The following is a 21,937-nucleotide window of genomic DNA, read 5'->3' on the forward strand; positions in this document are numbered from 1 at the left end:
ACCCATTTCAGCCCATTCTGGGACTTATTTTATTTATTGGGAGCATTTTGCAGACTTTAACCCTATCTTCAAGTTGACTGGGCATTTTTTTTCCTTTGAGGGCCAAAACGGGAAGTGATGGCGTCAAATGACTTGGCAATCATTACGTCCTGTTTGCCAAATGGCAGCCATATTGGATCCGCCATCTTGGATTTCTGAAATTCCCCAAACCTTCAGGAAAGCGCCCAAATTCAACGAAAGGTAATCACCAATAAAGGAACACTAATGGTCCGACGATCATCCAATATTTCCATCTAGGCACGGCCTTTCTTCTTCAGGGTATTTTAGAAACTGCAAAATACGTTAAAAATCCTCCTTGACTGTTAATCAACCTTGCTTTTTTCTTTTTCTGTTTTTGTTTTGTGTTTTTGCATTGTTCTTTTTCTGTATCGACCCAAGCAACGTTTCCGTTTCAGTTTCCGGATTTTCCGACCGATTCCGCCGACCGTTGCTATTTTCCCGAGCCTCCCCACGCTGGGGACCTTGACTACTTGCATGACGCAAACTGAGACAGATCACATTACACGACCGACAAACATGGCGGGCTACGCTCTCAAGAAGATCGAGTTTCATTTTCACGTAAAAGTCAGCGCAAGCTGTAACCGTGGTAAACAAGTTTTACTTTCGAATTTCGTCACTTCAATCCCTTATGGTGACTGAGGAGGGAAGCACAGGAAATAATTTGCAAAGGAAACGGTTGCGTAGCTGGTTATATCTGCGACTGTTGCTGACGGCTGAAAGAGGTTTATTTTGGTTTCTGTATACGCTTTCTTTAATGGAAAACGACGAGGTCTTCGTGAACGATGCACCGAAATTTCGGGGCCAGAGGTCTCCAAGGAGTGCTAGTGATTTCAAAACTCTGACGAACGCTGATCCCAGAGACAGAACTAGAGCTATTTCTGTACCTCATGCGCCCGTAAGTGCAAGCAAACACTCACCTAGCTCTTTCAACCCTGTGAAAGACTTCATTTCGAATTTTGTAAATCGAAAGGGACAGAAGAAACGGGCCAGTATCAAACGCTCTGTTACGACGGAAAATGTGACGGACGAAAGCGCTCCCGTAAGACATGTAGGTAGAGGACATTCGTTCCTTGCATGTCATTTACGAAATCCGACTTGGTGTGATTGCTGCGGAGATTTCATATGGGGACTTTTCAAGCAATGTGTGCGGTGCAAAAGTAAGTGGAACGTGCTTGTTTATACATTGGTTTAACTGCCCAATATAATAAGCTTTTAAAGAATCTTAGTTTCATAAGTCTTCTTGTTTAGAAAAATGTGGTTTATAAGCTCAAATGGTTTTGTCATTCAATTATATACAGTGAATTATATTAATTTTACACCTTCATTGAAGACGTGTCAAAAGGAACGCAGTGTTTTTTCAGCTTCATGTCTATATTAATTAACTGTTTTCTTATAAAATCCAGACGTGGACAGTTTTGTATTGTACATCGAGGGAGATACAATATCTTTAAGGCCTTTAGTGTTCTAAGGTAACAAGTTAAACATAAGCTTAATGCTAATTACTCACGTCAGACTTACACCAAAGTAAATATTAAACATTGGATTGTCAATAGAAGGGAGGGAAAAATGTAAATCCCTTTCACAAAACTCTTCTAAGCTGAGGCAATTCTTAATAAAGAATGTAAGATGATAGAGGTCACAGTAGATGAAAGTTCAGATCAAAAGAAGAAAATATTAATAACTACTCGTAATTAGGATTAAACATTGTGACGAGCTTGTGCAGTAAAACTATTAATATTCAGTTAACTCTTGAACTTGTCTTGACTTGTTTAAGTTTTTCTCGGCTTGGAATGTGTGAAGTATATTTTTGGTTACCCTGAACTAGTGGTTTTATTGCAGGTTGAAAAATTACCACTGTATTGGTTACCTGTGGGAGACAGTGCTTTAGCATAGTTTTTATATTATGGTTTAACACTGATCATGAAGACTAAAGTTCAATATAAACTACTTAACAAGTGATAAACATTAAGCAAAGCTTGTTCAGAGAGACCATTGAACTGTACAGTGAATTTCTGTGCTTACAATGTGTATCACACATCTAGAAACTAAATACAGTTACTCTAAAATGCAAGAGAGTGTTTCTGTTGTCAGAAATTGGCTGATAATTAACTAGTATAACAGCCACAAATTGACTGCTAAATCTTGAAACGCATAGGCTGAACAGGCTCCCAAGTTGGGTATGGGGTGAAGAGCTTGGCTAGAGCTCGCTCTCAGACTGAGTTCAGCTCACTCTTCTCTCCCATTTTTCTCTTCACTCTATACCCCACACGGGAGCCTTTTCACAGGTTAGAAACATGAGCCATGAGCAACAGAGTTGCAAGATGAGCCACAACATTGCAAGAAGTCGACTTGTTCTGCCTGCACCGACACAAATTTTAGTTTATTTTATTGGCGCAGAATTGTTATATCATGGTTTATACAAGTCATGTCCCCTTTTACACAGAAGATTCTCACATGTGGTCAGTAGTCATTACAATAAATTCACGACCCACCCAACAATTAGTGACCATCATCTTAAAGGGCCCTAGTCAGCCACACCTTTGTTTTTGTTTATATGCGAGAGTTTGGCTATTATATTTTATTCGGAGCATGTCAAAATGAAGGAAATCACTGTGAAACTACTAAAGATAATGAAACATATTTTCAGGAACACAACTTACATTAAAGCATTAAGATTTCGCTTCACCATGCAATATCAATAATTTCGATGGCATCGAAAATGGCAGAGGCTGACTAGGGTCCTTTAAGTATTTCTCCTTACAATATCACTACTTAAATGTCTTGATGTCTAAACAAATTCTCCTAACTAATGCCACAAGAAATGCATAGACAACAGTAAGGAGAATGTGCATTTTGATGCCAGGGCTTTACGGGTTAAATATATGCTACTGAATAAACCTAGCTAATAATTATTCTTTGGTCAATATATGTCTCCCCAGATTTGTAAAAAGCAGTCTGTATCCCATGTGTTAAAGGTGTTATAAAGCCATGTTAGTATACGTAATCGCATGAGGCAGAGTAGAATTAAGAATTAATTTTCACGCGTGTTATGCATGACTCGGGCAATTTGCGGAAACTTTAAAAATACAAGTGAAAATTAATCCTTAATTCTACGAGGACTCATTGTGATTATGTGTTTATAACATAGAGGGCAAAATTTTCTTAGAACTATCAATTGAAGGCGCTTAGTAAATATAAAACAGTCAGCCTGGCCGGCCTGCAGTAAAAACACTCACCCGTGAGCAAAACAAACAAACAAACAATTCACCTGTCTCTTAACTTACAAATCAGACAAAACGAGAAAAGTCGATTATTATAACATGTAATTAAGAGAAAATACAAGTTTAATTCATGACCAAACTAACGAGAATAAAATGAATTCACCTGTAGCTGCACTGTGAAGCTTTCCACCGCTTGAAAATCACACAAACACAAATCAATAAAAATAGCAAACTGTGGGTCCAAAGAAGGAACTCGCAGAGTTATTTGTTCCACTGAATTTGACCTGCTTCTTCCTACCATAAAAACTTGGCCGGGTACAGTTATTATTGTTCGGCTATTGTTTGTTGGAAGAAGCTGTAGCGAGGTGAAAGCACTTGGTCGCGGGTCTCTCGTCCATGAATGATTTCAGTTTTTCAACCAAACAAATCCGATCAAGTTTTAACTTTTGACACAAATAATCTTTTGCTGTTTCTTCTAAGAAACGAAAGTTCGCCTTCAGGAATTTCCTTTTAGCTGTATCACTTGATTTCCAAGTCTTTTGGCACGAACAACCCGGCTTGAAACTCCAAAGAACCTGAAAGATGTCGTTGTTCTTGCTGCACAAAATGAAGAAACCAACTAAATGTAGAAATGGCGTGCTCAGCTTTGTGCTCAGCTAATCAGGAGCAAGTATTTTTGGTGCTCAACCAATCAGGAGTGAGTAATTTTGCCCTCGTTGAAAGCAAAATTAACTAAAAATGCCCTCTGTTTTGACCAATCAGCATTCAGTAATTTTGCCCTCTATGTTATAATCGCCGTTATAAACTGTTTTAGGGACCCAGTAGGTAAAAAAAGTGCATAAATTTTAAACATGGTCTAACTGACTCAGTCAACATTGTCTGAACACTAGTAGGTCATTGAGACCATTGGTCATGAAAGTTTCTGGTCTTCCATGTACATGACAAATCTTTGAAAGATGTTAAGGACAAAAGAAGAAAAAAACTGGCATGGAGCAAAAAAGGAAAGACCTCTAGGGTAGCTGTAATGGTACTGTACCAGAAGAAGAGATCCTCATAAGAAATGTGTAATTCTGTGATGATAGAGGTTCTAATATTGTCTTTTTTTTTACATTAATAAATGTACCCAGCATCTTATTTTGTCGTGCAAGCTTTTTCATCCTCATTTATGAAGGACAGTAATTACAGTTAAAAGCACACATTGAAGAAGTTACACATCTTTCATCATCGTGAATCTTGTAAGATAAAAGCAAGGCTTCCGTTTCTGCTTCTATCGTATCAATTTACACTAGGTCAGAAGTGTTTGCTGATACCAACTCCACTTCCCTTTCTCCTTCTGTTTCTTCTGTCGTTCATGTGAGTGTGTGATATGAACTTATACTACTATCTATCGCGATGACTGGGTTTCCAGACGTACACCCCTTCCATTGCTGTCTATCTGACATCAGATCCTTGAGCTCCCATTTGGTTGTTCCTGAGTATAATAGTGACAAACTTGTCTTTAGTTGAGATATGATAGTTTTGCTGAGGTTGGATTTGGTTCCCACAAAATGATGTCAGAGATCTGTTGGTCAGTGGCTTGCATAGCAATGTACTGTGCCAAAACTACTGTAGTAAAGAAACTGACAACAATCCCTGGTGTGGGCATTTCATCAATGCTGTCACTTGTATTGTCATGTGTTTATGCCTCTGACCTGTCACTGATGCTGGGTTTTGTCAGCTTTAAGACAGATGCACAAGAAAGTGACAGTACGCACAGTAACTAAGGAAGGGAAAGTTTCTTTGGTTCCAAGTTGATTTCAATCTCGTACTCAGAGTCCTCAGGCTTTTTTGTCAGCGGGTGGGCGCCAGGAGAGACTCTAGAGAATTAGAAAAAATTAAAATTTTTTGATTGGCTGCTCTGTTTTAGCTCCGTAACAGCTTCCATTGTTTTACCGCAGAAATCCTGCGGTAATAAAACTCCAGTACCCCAGAGTCTCTCCTGGCGACCAAGTCCGCCGGCCAAAGAGCCTGAGGACTCTGGGTACCTACGAGATTGAGTTGATTTGCAAGCAGGTTGACCATGTGATTCATGACAATATTCATCATCAAGCAAGCGATGGGACTCACTAGAACTTGATGTTAATTTTTTGTAACAAAATTACAAAAAAGCAAATGCCCCCTTTTTGATCCTTTGAATTAGAGAAAACACAAAGTTACATACAGCAGAACCTGAATGTCATTTAAAGAGCGGCAATTTACAGAATCATAGGAACATAAACTAATTAAAAAATAGAAAATCTCACATAAACAGTCTTACAGTGGCTGCCATCAGATCTCACATCTCAGTCAAATGCTGTTTCATATTAATTTCAGAATCTCATGTTAGCAGCCATCTCAATCCTAAAGGTTACAGTTGCTAAAGATAGATTTGTGTCAGTGGCATGTCTTGGCTCTTCAAGATTTTATCAATATTGACATTAAGTGATCTGAACACCTGCTCATTCAAAGACAAAATGGAGCAGAGATATCATCAAGAAATTAAATGAGCTCTCACTTGTATCACCCTTTTTATAAAAAATGGAGAATCCTTACCATTTGATAGGAGCAAAACTGGATTTTGTTTATGAAAATCAATTAAAATAAATGAGAAGTGATTTAACCATGTGGGAGAAGACACAATTTTATTGATTAATGACATCAGTACTGTTTGCATTGAAGAAGTAAGTTGCAAATCAGTTGACATGTTGAATGAATTAAAATATTTTTAAGTACTGCAGGTGTAAAGGTACTAATATAATTATTAAATATGGGACAAATATGACTGAGAAGTTTCTTGCTTTTGGGATGTAAATTTGGGAACAAGTAGTACACGTATTTCTGTGATGAAGAAAGAAATCTACTAAAATTTTTTTGCTTTTTCATGCTATAACTAAGGAAAGAGGTTAGTCCACTATTGCAAATCAAAATGCAAAAGTCTCATGTCTCATCCTGAATATTAAATTTTTAAAATACTTATTCATTTGAAACCTTGAAGGAACAAAACAATCTTTTGGTGATGTTTATATCAGATGCATTGATGGAGACATTGATGCACTGGGAGATGGCAATATCAATTATTTTATGCCATTGCAAAACTTGACACATTTTTGTTGTATGATTTCATTGGTTTTAATAATTTCCATCTTACAGGGCATAGCAAAATAGCGCAAATTTGTGTGCAAGCCAGATTCTAAAACTTACTAGTTCAATTTTTGAAGTACTTGGAGTGAAACAGGGATGTTGTATGCAGAAGGTACACTTCATTTTGTGTGTATATCAAAGATTATATAAATTAGTCAGTGCTTACTGTGTATGCATACGTAAGCCACAATATAGGGTACATGTACATGACATGCTTGCTGATTACAAAACACCAGAAAATTCAAAATTATCGGTTTTGGAATAAAACTGAGTTGAACCATTTTAAGGGCAACATTAATGGTCTTGTGGAAAAGTCACAGGTCACACAAAATTCTAGTCCAAATTTGTAGACCTTGCAATCTCTTTTTTTGACAAGGTCTCTCTTTCAGAATCTTGGGTTTTTTTTTGTTTTTATCATGAAGCTCATCTTGGGGTCTCAATTTTTGTGAAGCAATAAAAGCGGTTGCTAAAATATCAGCTAAGTTTCAATAAATCGGGACTCATAGTTATAAAAATCTTGGAGTAAAGTTTTAGAAGTCAAAGACTTTATAAGTCTCAGGCTTGCATTTAAAGAAAATTTAAAGTCTGTCTCACTTTTTGAAAATTTGAAAAGTCAAGCTGGTGGAGAAAAATGCTTGTCTTGCCGTTTAAGAAAGACTAGAAATTATCATACAAGTTTTAATCAGAATAATGCTATAATCATTGGCTAGTTCAGCTTAGGCTTAGGATGTTTTTGTAATAAATGCTATTAAATGAAATTAATTTATTACAGGGGCTGATTTTTTCCCAGCTGAGGCTGCTACAAATCTGATTTTTGATATAGACTTGTAAGATGCATCGCACAGCTCAATGCTTTTATAATGGTGATGTTCTGCTAAGCAGACTGTTATTAATATATATACTTTTATTTTCTAAGTTTGTTTGTTTGTGGAGAATCCTTCACTTATTTTTGAAGGAGCATGGACTGTTAAGCAAGGGTGTGTTCAGTCCTGTGCCTTTTGAATTTGTAATGAATGCAAGACGTGCACTTGATCTTTTCCTTGTAAAATTCTGTTGCTTGTATTGTAAGTGATAGTGGCCTAATAACTTAGTTATTTTCTTGACAGCTTGTATACAGAGGAGAAGGATTGGAACCAGAGAAGCTCAATAATAATTATTGAGCTTCTCAATTATTGAAGGGGTGCCTGGAAAAAGCCCTAAGTGACTTCTGATAAATTGCTAGATTCTCCTTCCAATTTTCATTGTATTCGCTTGTGATACAAAAGGAGAATTTGACCTTACATCAAAAGTCACTTAGGGCCTCATTCCACGCACCCCTTCAAATATTGCTCCCCTGCCTGTTACCCCTCAGGCTGCAAGATTTCCTCTCACCATCCATCTCAGCATGGCTATAGCAGTAGCACTCGTCTGCTAAATTCATGTTCTAAATCAGCTTCATTTTATACTGTCCATTTCAGACTGTAAGTATACCTGTCACAGGCGGTGCCAAGATCAAGTTGATCTGGACTGCACTGGTGGCTGGCTGCTAGGAAGAAACAACTCAGTTGATGAGATCACCATGAAAACACTACACCTTATAGAACAGGCAAGTGATTTATAAACTAGTAATAATCAGATTAGGGAGTGTGTTCGATGATCATGATCCCAGGCTCTCTCTCCTTTGCCAAGTTGGTGATGATGTCATCCGCCGCTGCAAAATCTGCGGGGGATGCCAGATACACGTCCCTAGATCCAATCATTCAATCAACGTTATCGCATACAATCACAACTCCAATCTGTATTAGGAGTGTGTTCTTTCTACGTCAAATGCAGAGATCTCTAGGGAGGAAAGAGATATTTTGGAAATTTCAAATACCAACTTTGAAAGTGATGTTATTTTTTAAGACAAATGAACTGACATATTTGTGATTAAACTTTTTTCTTTCAGGGTGAAAAGAGAAAAGAACCCTTCATGCTTTACACGGAGTCGCCCACAGGAAGCCTTCTACGTAAAAAAATTGATGAATTCAATTCCTCAACAACTGGTCTTATAATGACCATGGTAAATATCAATAATTGGCTGATTCATTGTTTATTTCTGTAGATCCTTTAATTGTTTAACTCATGTTAATAAATGGACTATTTTATTAGTGTCTTGGTTTTTTATTGGAAACCCAAACCACACAAAATTGTGACACCCAAATTATGTATTGTTGGTCTTCCAGACCTGTGAGTTTATACCATAAACTGCCTCCTATACCCCCCCCCCCCCCCCTAGTTATGGGTCTATCTACTTGTAAACCAAATAATACATCCGATTACAAGCCCCGCCGGATATAAGCCCCCCTAGACTAGTTTTGTTCATGTTGTTAGCTTAAATTTTGTTCCAAATATTGGCATTTTAAAGCTAGATTAAAAACCAGTAAATGAAAAACGTATTTTGATCAACACTGCTATAGCTCGTTTCATAATGTTTTTTTTTTATTCCAGTTTATAAGCCGGGCCCTCAGATATAAGCCCCTCCGTTTATAAACCCATCTAAAATCCATTACGAAGTTGTATAAGCCCAGGGCTTATAAGTGGCAGTTTACAGTACTTGAATGTGTTATGTTAATTTCAGTCTTCAACTTTTTTTTCTAGAGAGGTGAAAATATCTACCAAGGCTTTATTCGTGTACACATGAACCTGCTACGCCCTATCAACATTGTTGCGGGAGAGCGACCGCTGTCAATATATGAGTCAGTTGGAGGACAGAAGGATGGGGACCAGAACTTGGTCAGATACTTGCTTTTGTTAATGCTAATAGAGCCGTTTTCAATAGTAATTTTTTCAAGTAATTTTGCGTTTGCTTTGGTTTTGCATTACTACGCTCTGTGATTGGTTAACAAACCTCGCGCCAGTTTCTCAATCAATGGGAATCCAAACCAAAACCAATTATTTATTTTGGCCGCATGCATTTTCCCACGCTTGCCGCCAGTTGCATGTATTTGATTTAAATTCTGATTGGCTCATTTTATTGTTTATCTGTTGCAATTGGCCAGAGTAATTACTTTGGTTTTATGATACTCAATTGGAAACCCCTTGACTTACTAATACTAGTCGGGTATTTGCTCAAAGTATTCTTGGCTAGTAGAGACCCTGTCAGAGAACAGGAATTGTGGAGGCTGCATGGTTACCCTTACGGAAATTATATAACTCTAATAAGCCTCCTGAAGGTCAGAATTTTTAATACCCCCCCCCCCCCCCCTGTCTCTGTTAGCCCTCCCTCATCCCTTTCTTTGTTAGAAAACACAAAAGAATTACTTCCAACAGATCAGGCCTACCAATGACCAAAACATGTACAACAGTCAGTTTGTTTATAGGAACAAGGTCTTCAATGTGCAGCTAGGGTAGGAATGACATGGTGATACATGACCCATTATATATCCCCAATTTTCTCAAAAATTCTCCACAAAATGTTGTTTTTCAAAATTTCATGGTACTGCTCCTGAAATATGTATTTTTATGCTATGAGGGGGGATTGTTGGTTGATTTGGGGCACTGGGAGAGAGATTTCAGGTAGATCGTCTGACTAGAGATGGCATATATCTCTCATCTTGTATGTAGAATCATGCGGAGAAGAAAAAAAAACAATAAGAATACTTGAGAAGTTTTGATGTAGTGTTAATCCTGGTGTGTTGTCTCAAATATAGAATCCTCAACGGACTTCATTTTTTCTTCCACTTGGGACAGTAAAAGCATTACATGTGACAAGTGACACTACCGTCCATGAGGTAACACCACTTTGTTTCAAAAATGTACATGTATCTGCAAATTAAAAAAATCTACAACAAAAATGAATCAATGAAATCTAAAAACCTAAAGAGTCTGGAACAAAAAATAATTAATAAAACCTGTGACAAAGATCCAGTCAAAACACTGTGTTTAAACAAGCTCTAATCTGGTGAAACTTGCCTTTTTTTGAGAAGTCTTGACAAGAAATCACATAGCAAAGTTAACTTGTGGTTCCATGACAATGGAGGAGTTGTTAGTGATTTCACAACATTTGCAAACATGCTGTGAGATCACAGCTGGACCTAACACTTCAGGGATCCATGTGACTAGCATGTGCATGGCTACTTTAGTGTGTAACTCGCTGGAGTAGTATGTTAAGAATGTGCTCCTTTGTTACTAACAATGCATTAATTTTATTATTTATTTTCTGTAATTATTTTTAAGGTGATTGTAGCTCTCCTAAAGAAGTTTAAGGTAGCTGATAATCCACGAAAATTTGCATTGTTTGAGTGCTACCAAGAAGAGGATAACCACAGTAAGTTGTCATATTACAGTGTATCTTTCATCTTTAATTTCTTAAGGGGCTCTGTTGCCTATTTTCAATGTCACTCTGAATAGCCAAACACATATTTGTATCAATGGAATTACTATGTTTTAAAATGAAAATGTTTCCTTCATTCAAAAAAAAAACTATTCTTAATAAACCATTAACCAAAAATAAATAAGCCCATAGACTGTGAGGATTAGCTGTTTGAAGCTGTTAACAGACTATTTCAAGCTCTATTTTTTTTGTCTTACCCAACCAATTTTGAAATCCAAAAATCCCATCAATAATAGTCCCCACCCTCCCCTTCCCTCATCAGAAAATAAGTCACCAAAAAAACCCTTTGAACAACTGCTTTTAATTAAATAAATATATTCAGAGTTTACAGTATGCACTGATCTGATATATTTTTTTTTTTTGCAGTAATCCTTCGTCGAATGTCTGACCAGGAACAGCCACTGGTTCTTAGGTTGCTTTGGGGTGGAGCTGACATCAGACATAATTTTTCTCTTCAAGAGAATGAAACAGGGGATATTGTTGTAAGTGGCAACTGAAGGCTTTTTGTTTTGAGTTTCAAGTGGCTACTAGCTGGTGAAAGGTCTGTTGGACATCTTTTTATCATTGAGCTTTGCTTTCGATAAAGTTTTGTTTAACATCAGGTTGTTTATGTTTCTTTTCCCAGTGGGAAGTTTTCAGTTTACCTGAACTTCAAAACTTCATGAAAATATTGGACAAAGAAGAAGAGGAACATATACTACAGGTCTGTCTTTTGATTACTTTTAAATGTGTGAAGCTGAGTCTCTGACACTTAATTGCTCATTGTGGGGTTCAAATGGAGACTAGGGACGAGTTTTAAACAGAAATTGGAGTCCATCACAAGAAAGGTCACATTAAGGTGATTCCGTCGAATTGCATTACGCATCCTTGCTGCGCATAATTTTTCGCGTCATTTAGCGTGCGCACGAGTGCGCACACAAAATTACGGGATTTCCTTGAGGTGAAGCTCGGCAGGAAAATAAATGGTCCTTTTCTCTAAACGAGCACGGTGACCCCCATTTTTTAATGCATGAATTTAAATGTCATACGGTTGACCACTATATATCGCGATTTAAAGAAAAGAAAAGGGTTAGTTTAATACTCTACTTTGAGATATTTTTATTTGAATGCTTTAAAAAGCACGTATTTAGGTAGTGCTGCTTACGTGCACACGCAGCAAAATCTTTAATTTCTTTCATAATCTTAATTCCAGTTCAATGAAAATAGTTTGTTGTGTAAGATTAAAGTAAATTTTGTTGAACTGCTTCGATATTTTAATGCAAGAAATTAATTTTTCTAGAAATGATAGTTCCCTATTTCTGATTACTGGCGTTCCCAATATAAACCTCGTGGGTCATCTATTTACTATAATAGCCATCCAGGTTGCACAAAAACGAGCACGGTGAACCCTAATTTTTTATTGCATTTTTGTAATGCTTATAACATAGTCATGAACTGTACCAAGTCTTAGACAATTTTAAATACTCCTTCTTTTTCAACGGAATCACCTTAAAATTAGTCAGTTTACCAAGTTTGAGGTTCTGTCATTAGATTGCTTCAAAAATTGGAAAAATTAGAGACTGCATGAATTTGGGGGATTTAACAGGTCGCAGCCTGATTACCATGCAATGAAACATTACCAAACGTGGTAAACGTACTAATTTTTATGTGATCTTTCTGTTGATGGGATATATTTCTTCATGTGACGCAGTTTGAACAGTGTGTAAACTACGTGATTTTTGGACATTCAGGTGAAAGAAAAGTATCAAATATACAAGGAGAGGCTAGAGCAAGCCTTGGCCCTCGCAGGAGGAAGTGCACCGGGTGAGAAATCTCCAGTAGAACAAAAGCCGTCGACAGAGAATTCTGTTATGGAAGAAAGACCACACAACAAGCCTGTTGTGGAACAAGAACCTCTGGGTGATGAAAGTACATGTTGAGGAATGTGTTCAGTGGGCAAGTGTTGTCCATCTAACTGTGGACAAGATGAAACATTGATCTTACTTCTCAAACACAAGCCACTTCCCAGAGCATGTGTCTTGCCCTTATTAGTCCAATTAAATCCCAGAGAACTTTTCCTTCATAGTCCATAGGTTATATATAAATTATTTTACACTAAAATGTGCAAAATATTTATGGGTGTCCTTTTAGTAGTGATAAAAGAATGTTTAGGTACTGACAAATTAAAGCATTCAGAAAAGTACTTCTGCAAGTCTTTGATAGACTGTATAGTTGTTGGCTGGTACCACTGTTTATATACATGTACTAAGAGTTACCAGCTGAGTAAATTTACAAATGTTTGTTTGGAAATAGTTTGTTTATAAGCAGATTTTACTAAAAGGAAATATCACTTACTAAAATTCATGACCAATGATGTATCTATTTTTGTCAGGTATAAATATGTAAATTAATTAAGCAAATTTCACGAGGTTGTCGTGTAACTGAAACTAAGACATTCTAGTGGTGGCCATGTTTGAATGCCATATTTCTCTCAACACTGGAAATAAGCAAGGGTTGGTTATTGTTTTTTTGTTCTTGTTTACACCCTTGTCAAGTCACAGTGTACGAAAAGCATAGTTCTGCACTGCGGTATTCAATCATATTTTTTTATTGTCTTGGTTTATTTCATTCATTGCCCAGCTAGCTCCATCTCTGAGGGCCGCTAAATTCAAGAGTAATAATACTCTTTAATTTAGCAGCCCTCAGAGATGGGGCTGGAGGACAAATGAAATAAACCAAGACAATAAGAAATACTTGATACAACTATGCTTTGTATACTTATTACCCCAGCCATTGGGTAATTGTGAAGAACAGCTCCCCAATACTGACTGTTGGCCAATAAATGCCCAACGGTAGGCCAACAAACAACCAACAGTTGGCCGACAGTTGGTAGAGGGGAGCTCTTCATCACAATTACCAGCCATTGTGCGAGGAAATGTAGAAGTTGAGAGCTTTTTAAAAATAAGGTGACTATGTGAGAAAGAACATTGATGAGCGGTGTAATTTGAACATTGTATTGATTTGATTTAGTGCCTGCCCCCTTTCTATAATTTAAGCACTCCTAAGAAGCACTCATACACCATCACACGCCTAACCTGCGATCCTGAACGCTATTTTTATTTTGCCTGGTAAACTATTCCTATGCGGAACACAAATTTGAGCAAGTGAACAAATAAAAGGAAATATAAGCACTACCAAAATTATACTTGATCACAGGTTATCAAATGCCCCCCCTTCCCCCTCCCCCCCCCCCCCCACCACACACACATTTGCTTATGTGGTATAGGGCTCGTACTCCAGGAAGTGTCACTGTCCCGTGATTGATGACTATAACCTTACAGCAATGTGTCTTATTAGATTCCCTTCACGTCATGACAGGTTTTACTGATAGGACCTAAATTGTACTTGTTTGTTGCAGTTATCACTCATATTTTATGGTGCCTGGGTGAAGTCGGAGATAAACACCCTGGCGCTAATGTGCACCACATCTGATGTTAGTACCCCCAGCAGGTACTCTCACTGGTACTCTGGCAACTGGGGACTTTTTGGGGGTTGGAAATTTCTGGTGGATTTTTTTTGTGGGGAGGGGGTAGAAGGCTTTTGGCAGAACCCTTCTCAGGTTGTTTTTATGGAGAGAATTTGACCTCTTCAGGTAATTTTCTGGACCATTAGATCTTTTCTGGGTATAGCTTTATCCAAAAAGGACTATTCTGGGTCTATCAACCCTAGTCCATTTGCATCTCCCAGTCACTAATGTATAAATTCAGTACCCCCCCCCCCTCCCCCCCACAGGTGCAGATCCAGACCGGTTTCCACCTTTTCACGATTTTTGACAATAAATATACAATTATGTTTAGAATAAAAGAAAATTCCTTGGCTCAAGTATGGAAATGGCAGGCCCGTCAGAGTGACTTTAAAAGTTAGGAAACGGCACTTTTCAGGAGATCAAAGTCTTTAAAAATTTTTCAGGAAATTATGCCCTCTAAACCCCTTAGAACCTTGTGCCTTCGGCACACACATTATCAGAAAACAGTCATTTTTCCCTCAATCTGTGTCTGGCCCCCTTCCGGGGTTCTCAAACTGAAATAAGTAATCAATTTAGCATCCCATACAGTAAATCAAATCTCTGCAGTTTCCAATATTATTATTGTTGATCACATTTTATACAATGTAATGTATATACAGTGTAGTACAGACGGTTAGTTAAAATTTTATCTTGGTAAAATAACTGTGATGAAAATTACATAAAAACAATAAAGAATATATGATTAATTCTTTTTGATGTAAGTTATTTCTTGTGACATATTTTGATATTTGAAGATCTTAACTGTAGAAATATGATGGCCAACTAACAGCTACAGATTAATGTTGACAGCATATATTAAAGTACAGAAAGAATAAACTATTGATAACAACACTGTCTTTAGCATGTTTATTTTATTGAGCCAAAATATAAAAACCTTAACAGTGCAAGCTTATAGTTCCATTTTGTAGCATGAAAAGAAACAGTGAGATCTTGAAAGTTTTACTAACTTAGGTAACGTTGGGTGTTTTGTGATAACAATTATGTGGTTAGATTACAAAGTGCAAATGTGTTTCATAACACATTTTTATCAAAAATCTTAAAAACATTTTTTTAAACTAGTGAGCAGCACTGTGCAAATTGAAGTTGTAAAACTTGTTTATTTCTCCAATGTGTTTCATCCAACTATCACAGACATCATCAGAGAAATTATACAAGTAACAGTTACAAGCTTGTCTTTGCACACAATGCAAACCATTTTAAAACACCTTTTAATGCATTTATGTATAGGAACAAGCTAGATGTTTTTGCAACTAGTGATTAAGGTGCGGTAATTATTTAACATGTTTCGCTGGCGTGTGCCATTAAATTTTTTTTGTTTGGGGACCACGGATTTACTTTCCCCAAAATAAACAATTATCATCGCAAGGCATTGTTTGACTGTTATCACAGTTTTAGAGAGTGGTTTTCCCTTGAGTGTCATCAAAGCGAAAACCACTCGCGCTTGCCTAATGTAACAGCAGGTGTGAATTAGACAATGCAATGAAGCAATCAGAACTCACATTTATTGATCTAGTGTGGCAAAGTTTGTGAAGGCAAGTGAAAATTGGTTTCAGTTTGACCTCTATTTGGTCGAGAAAGTGAGCGACATGTTAACGCCAGTCACAGGGTGTTAAGTCAAGCAACCAAATTAAATTAAAATTATTACTTTCAACACTGCTGAAAACTGCTGTTTATAAGTTCAGAATATTAATGCATGGTAAGGATTTTTTGGCATCTTTTTGATGGCTTAGCAAAGGAATGTTCACAAATTATGTTACATTTAAGAAATAAATTCCACATGCTTGCATAACCTGATGCACACATACAGCATTTTGAATGTTTCAAAGGTAAGCAAGGTTGTTTTCAAACTATCTATCAAAATGGCTTGAGCGTTTGCATTTGGCTCTGTGATCGCACATCGTGTACCATCATTTTTTAATCCTTTTATGAAAATAATAAAGCATGACAAAAAACTGTTACCCTGTTACGACTATATACCCATGCTAGAATGTTATCAAAACTGGTTACACAGCCAATCAGAGATGTCAAAGTGATGGGGTCCTTCTCTGGTGAAAGTGGGTAACTGGCCAGGTGTCTTAAAGTCTCACACCAGAGGACAACCATTTGTTGAAAGAAGCTTTAGGTAAGGGTTAAGTTGCACTAGAGCCCAAATGGCCAACACAGCCAGAGCTTAGCCTGGTTTCTGTAGCATGAAGCAACTAGGAGTATTGCTACACCCCCTGGATATGATGCTTGTCCATTACAGGGTTATCCCCAGCAGTACGTTGCTGGTACCCATTTATACACCTGGGTGAAGAGTGACAACGTGGAGCAAACTTTCTCGTCTAAGGAAACAACACAGCAATGAAGAGACCAATCGGGCCTCAAACCACCAACCCCCAGATCTTCCGACTGTCCGATCAAAAGTCCAACGTGCTAACCACCACTGCACCTCCTCAAGAAGCTTTGCAAACAACACCAAAAGAAGAGCAGTATTGAAGATTGAACAGGAACAGTATACCATGTTCCTTGTTGACACAACACTGAGGCAAAAAAATGGTATGGACTTTTTAAAGAGTGGTATGGTACCCATAATCTTTGTAAAGTAATACTGAAGCTGTTTTGTCCAACGTACCCAAAACTGCAAAAATATGGGTATGTACTGTACCACTTTTTGTCTGTCATGTAAATTACAGCCCTTAAAACTATCTTGTAATTACTACAGTACTTATACAGTTCAATTAGCACTACAAGCCTCATTTTTGAGTTTTCCCCTATTTGCTTGATTATTGAGCACCCTCCCTCAAAAAATGTAAGCCCCCCACCCCCCCCCCCCCCCCTTGGTGTCATGAAAACTAAATAACCACTAACTTGGTCGAGCCCTACCAAATTATCAAAAGAAGTTGAAAATGGTGCGTTAGGTGAAAAAGTTGAATTTTATATTAGACCTTGCATACTGCTACCAAAAAAACTGTCCATAATTCAAGCCAGTCCATTGATGATGAAAGACGAAAGAAGGCAATTTGACCAATTCCCTACTTTTGTCTTGGAAATATGTGCCCAGGAAATATGGTGATTCAAAGGAATATTTTCACTTGAAGGTTTATTTAAAGGCATACAAAAGAATGAAAACTTTGAAGTTGTTTTTGCAAACTGGATGGTGTGAATGAAAACTTTAAAGTCACTTCAGCAAACTGGGTGGTGTGTGGCTGACCAATCTATCCTTCATCTTTGTATAACCAAGCCCAAGACAGAAGGACATTCTCTCATTGAAATTGATTTCTGACCAAACACTTATTAGAACATAATAATAATAATAATAATAATAATAATAATAATAATAATAATAATAATAATAATAATAATAATAATAAAAGTTTTTAGTATGCATTTACTGAGGCTCAATGCGTTGACAATATTTGAATGGAAATTAAAAACTAAACTTTATTTGTATGCTACAATTTGTCACCAAACGTTTCTGACAATGGCATGCTAAGTGTTAATCACATGAGAGAATATTCCCCTGACAAAATTTCAAGTTCCAAGCAAAGTATGACAATTGTATTCTTAATAATAATTGTTGTTACTGACACTTTTACAGTCAGTCTATGTCACGTGTGAGCAGTATTTCCGAAAATGAAATGAACATTCGAATTCTTTGTAACGTCTGTCATTTGAATGGAACATTGAACATTTCTCTGGAAATCTTTCTGAAAAAGACGCATTAACTGGAAAAAACTATTCCAATATACTGGGAAACGAATAACAATAATTATTTCTTGAAATACTTAAGCTGAAAAATTCATAGCTTTAATATACTGTCAATAAACTAGGGAAATTTCTGCAGGAACTCTGAAATCTCATTGGCGATGTTCAAAACTGACATGTAAATTTTAAAACTCTGTTCAAATTTCAAAAGTACTGGTCACGCCTGATGTGGATTGACTGTAAATTCTTCGCATTGAATTTATTTATTTACTGAAAAAACTGATGAACATCTGATTTTTTTAAACTAAGGGTTCAGACATTACACGTATACATGCAACACATTTTACAAAGAAACATGAAGTCATAATGCCTTGATATAACAAAATGTTACATGTTCGAATTCTTATATTGTTACAACTTAATGACCTTCACATTAAATTTTGCTAACTTTGGCAACAGTAAAAGTGCTCATAAGCCCAGTTTTAACCCTTTCATTCCAACCTACATATGCCAGCTGATGAACAAATTTCAGAAAAATAAATTTACTTTGACATTTTCGCTATTTCAATGAAATTTTGCAATGAACATATTCTTGAAAAGATTTTGCCCTCACCCCTTCAACTTTTGAAATATTTTTTCTATAGTTATTCTTCCTTTGAGGGTGAGACATGGCATAGCTCATGTTACTCCGTTCAATGCAAGTTATAGTTTGGGGTGTACATACAATTTGTGTGGAAATTGCAGTATTGCTGATCTTTTTCTCTTCCTGTCAAAGCTATGATTTCCTTCCCTAATTTTGATATGAACTGTGCTCGTCAAGACCTTTGAAATGGCATGCCATACATGGACATAGACTGCAAAACAGCTGTGTTTTTGCGTTTGGTCAAAATGTAAGGTCTTGTCAAGTGAAAGGTCTGGAGCGAGGGTGGAAACATAGAGTGAGACTGGGGAGGGACGCCCTGTGGGTGTGGTAGGCTTGCGCTACACACGCGAGAATTCGTGCATTCACAAAAAAACCCGACTGTTTTGCAGTCTAACATGGACATTGAGTGTGCATTTGCAAGTAAGTTTGGAAAAAAGGGATGTAAAATCTCTGGAAGGCAAGGCTTAAGATATTAAATAAAGTGTTATTTTTGAATATTAAAATAACACATCAACCACAATTATTGTTAGTACTGAATGTACACAGCCTTTGGTTGTCTTCCTCCTCAACATTGAAACAACACAGGTAACAATCATGGCACCAATAGCGTGACCACATTTCCTCTTTCACTTTCAATCCAGGAAGTTCAATTGGCATTGTTTGTATTAAGTACAGAAAGCATCCATTTCATCCACCTTTCATCCATGGAAGGTAATTGGAAGTCCCCAGTGGGAGGTCATTTGCAATCCTGAGGGAGAGTGGGTGTCTCAAAAGCCAAAGTCTTGAGGGGAAAAATGAAACATAAATAGAAATTTCCAGATCGGTGGGAGATCAAACCCACTTTCTTTCCAGGCAGTGTATAAACCTTATGCATTACTGCATTCATCCTCCTTGTAACAATGTTGCAGGTCCCTCACACTGTTTACAATATAGTGTCATTTTATTTGTGTGCTTAACTGTCCTCTCGGCAATGGGATTCAGTTTCATGTCTAAGAACTGAACAGACAAAACAAGAACAATTTCCACATATAATGAGACACTCTTCCAGCAGCAGCAGTAACTCCAATTGTAAGTGGTACACTTTACTCTGAGCATTAATTACTCTGGTTTGACTGGTCAAAATATATCAATGTAATATTATTGGCTTCTCCTTGAAGTGATTTTAACCAAAAAACCAGTTATGTGCAAGTCTGACCTGGCACATTCGCATGTTGCAGTAAATGTTTTAGTTTATTATGAATTCCATGCAGTCTCATTGCTAAGTGCCATTACAGTGAAGATTGTCTGATAAAATCCATGGTCAGATATCTGTACTTTGAGGTTACAATGTTAGTATGCTTCACAAATAACCACTGGAAAGTCCACGTGTAGTCTTGGATAAGGTAATTCCACCATTCCTTGGGGAAACAATCGTCGAGTGACTTTCTTCATATATGATTTTTTTCCCTTCTTACTTGACCTTACTTCTTCGTAAAATTCATGCGCCAAATCACCATCTTCATCAAAGTACATGGAGCTGCCAATCAAAAGAACAGAAAAATCTGAGATCTCTTGAAGGGGAAGTGTCATGGGGTTTATAACCTCTTGTTAAAAATGGTGAAATAAGACCTTCACTTTGCAAAAAAGTAGTTCTAGAACAATGAGAGGAAGTAAATCAGTTCAATTCTTGAAAGAAACAACTCGTGATCTGTTCTAGCACATAATTTTTGGAAAGAAAGTGCGAGAACTTGAAAAATGTTAGCCTAACATTTTTCAAGTTTCAATCCATTCCAACTTACTCTGCCTCTGGCCAGAGGGACTAATCGACAGTTTTATTGCACTTGAGTGAAATTTATGACAAAACTCGACAATTGTTTGCTTGTATTGTTTTTGTTGACTAAAAAACGTTTTGGGTTTTGAAATGACAAGAAATCTGCATGATACTTCTCCTTTAATACAAAAGATTACTTAGTGCTCTGGCAAAAACTAGAAGAACGTTTTTTACGTGTGCAGTAAAATATGGACTGAGACTTCAGCTGGTTTGCTGATAACAATTTTCTTTATTTTAAATTTACAAACAAGGCGAGATAAGTCCATGTTTATAGGATTAATTACGTTTTTCTAAATTAGAATAGATAAGAAATCTACTATGCAGGTGACCAACGGAGTAAAAATTGTTCCATGTTTATAGAACTTACAAGCTTTTACCCTGACCACTGAATAAAAATGATATCACTTGCAAACTTACTTCCTGCTCTTCACAATACAAGAATACCACCCAAAAAACTAGAAATTAAAGACAATATGGACAAAATTGCTAAGTATAACAAGCCTACGAGAAGTTTCTCGTCTTATTTGTTAATATTCTTAAAATAAGCGTGTGGAAATTAAGCGACTAACAATAATTAAGCTTAATATAAATGAACACGCCAAGCAAATTTTGGTCAAATTTTATGAGAAATCCTGAAACAATACTTGATTTAATTTGTAGTAAACCTTTGAAAAAGAGATCAAGAAATCAAGACAATTTAAACGAACGGAACGAAGCGAATAATAGAAAGATGAAACTTAGACGGATAGAATATTGATTTACCTTGATCGTGTACGAATAAATGGCGTCGCAGTTCTAAAGGAGCCGCCATTATCAAGGCTTGGTTTTTCTCCTCCGCAACTTAGCATGTACTGAAACCCTCCATACATATTCGATACGACTGATCCCATACTGTTATCTCGTTTGTGCTACATATACAGGAGAAAGAGCCATTAGGAAAGGATTTGACACTTCACTTCTCTTCGCACGATCATTTGAACACAAACATGGCGGTCTCTGGCTTGATGAAAAAACTGGGGCGAGGTACGTTATCAGCTGGGGCCCAGTCAGAAGAATTATTCATGGACATGCGCATGTCACATTATTGTCATCACGCAAGGCTCACGCAATCGTTAGGAGGACAGATTGCGTGACGAACATTTAGAAAGTCTGGAAAAATACCAAGACGTTTGATCTCGAACCATAGTAGTTGACAGACGGAAAGTGAAGAAATCCCGATAGCTAGTGTCTTTAGTGGCCTGTGTTGACAAGAAACACGTTCTGGCGTTCATTGAATTCACATGAAAACACTGAGAAAACTCCGGGAGAAAACATTGTTCCCAGGGAGGAAGGAAAGTTTAAATCCGTCATACAGTAACTCAATTCTAGTTATAAATGCACGCAAACGCGTTGATGCTTAAATATAAAAACTGCCCTATTTTTAGCACAGCAAATATTT

General features: G+C 37.0%; 2 protein-coding genes and 1 long non-coding RNA gene across 3 annotated transcripts; 1 reads left to right on the plus strand and 2 right to left on the minus strand.

Moving 5' to 3' along the window:
* Positions 1-539: 539 nt before the first annotated feature.
* LOC146471648 (ras association domain-containing protein 1-like) lies at positions 540-13,061 on the plus strand. The gene is made up of 9 exons (XM_085120170.1): positions 540-1,217; positions 7,898-8,025; positions 8,368-8,481; positions 9,060-9,194; positions 10,112-10,192; positions 10,638-10,728; positions 11,161-11,276; positions 11,420-11,497; positions 12,525-13,061. The coding sequence occupies exons 1-9, from the start codon at positions 689-691 to the stop codon at positions 12,711-12,713; spliced, it is 1,461 nt and encodes a 486-aa protein (XP_084976296.1). The 5' UTR covers positions 540-688; the 3' UTR covers positions 12,714-13,061.
* LOC146471649 (uncharacterized) lies at positions 9,120-17,057 on the minus strand. The gene is made up of 3 exons (XR_014866688.1): positions 14,032-17,057; positions 9,506-9,625; positions 9,120-9,218 (listed from the first exon to the last, which is right to left on the minus strand). It is a non-coding gene; the product is annotated as an uncharacterized LOC146471649 (long non-coding RNA).
* Positions 17,058-18,290: 1,233 nt separating this feature from the next.
* LOC146471650 (tumor suppressor candidate 2-like) lies at positions 18,291-21,840 on the minus strand. The gene is made up of 2 exons (XM_085120174.1): positions 21,262-21,840; positions 18,291-20,205 (listed from the first exon to the last, which is right to left on the minus strand). The coding sequence occupies exons 1-2, from the start codon at positions 21,387-21,389 to the stop codon at positions 20,019-20,021; spliced, it is 315 nt and encodes a 104-aa protein (XP_084976300.1). The 5' UTR covers positions 21,390-21,840; the 3' UTR covers positions 18,291-20,018.
* Between the last annotated feature and the right edge of the window lie 97 nt (positions 21,841-21,937).

The sequence above is a fragment of the Pavona decussata genome, unplaced genomic scaffold (genome assembly GCF_977016875.1).
Source record: "Pavona decussata unplaced genomic scaffold, jaPavDecu1.1 SCAFFOLD_102, whole genome shotgun sequence".
NCBI lineage: Eukaryota > Metazoa > Cnidaria > Anthozoa > Scleractinia > Agariciidae > Pavona > Pavona decussata.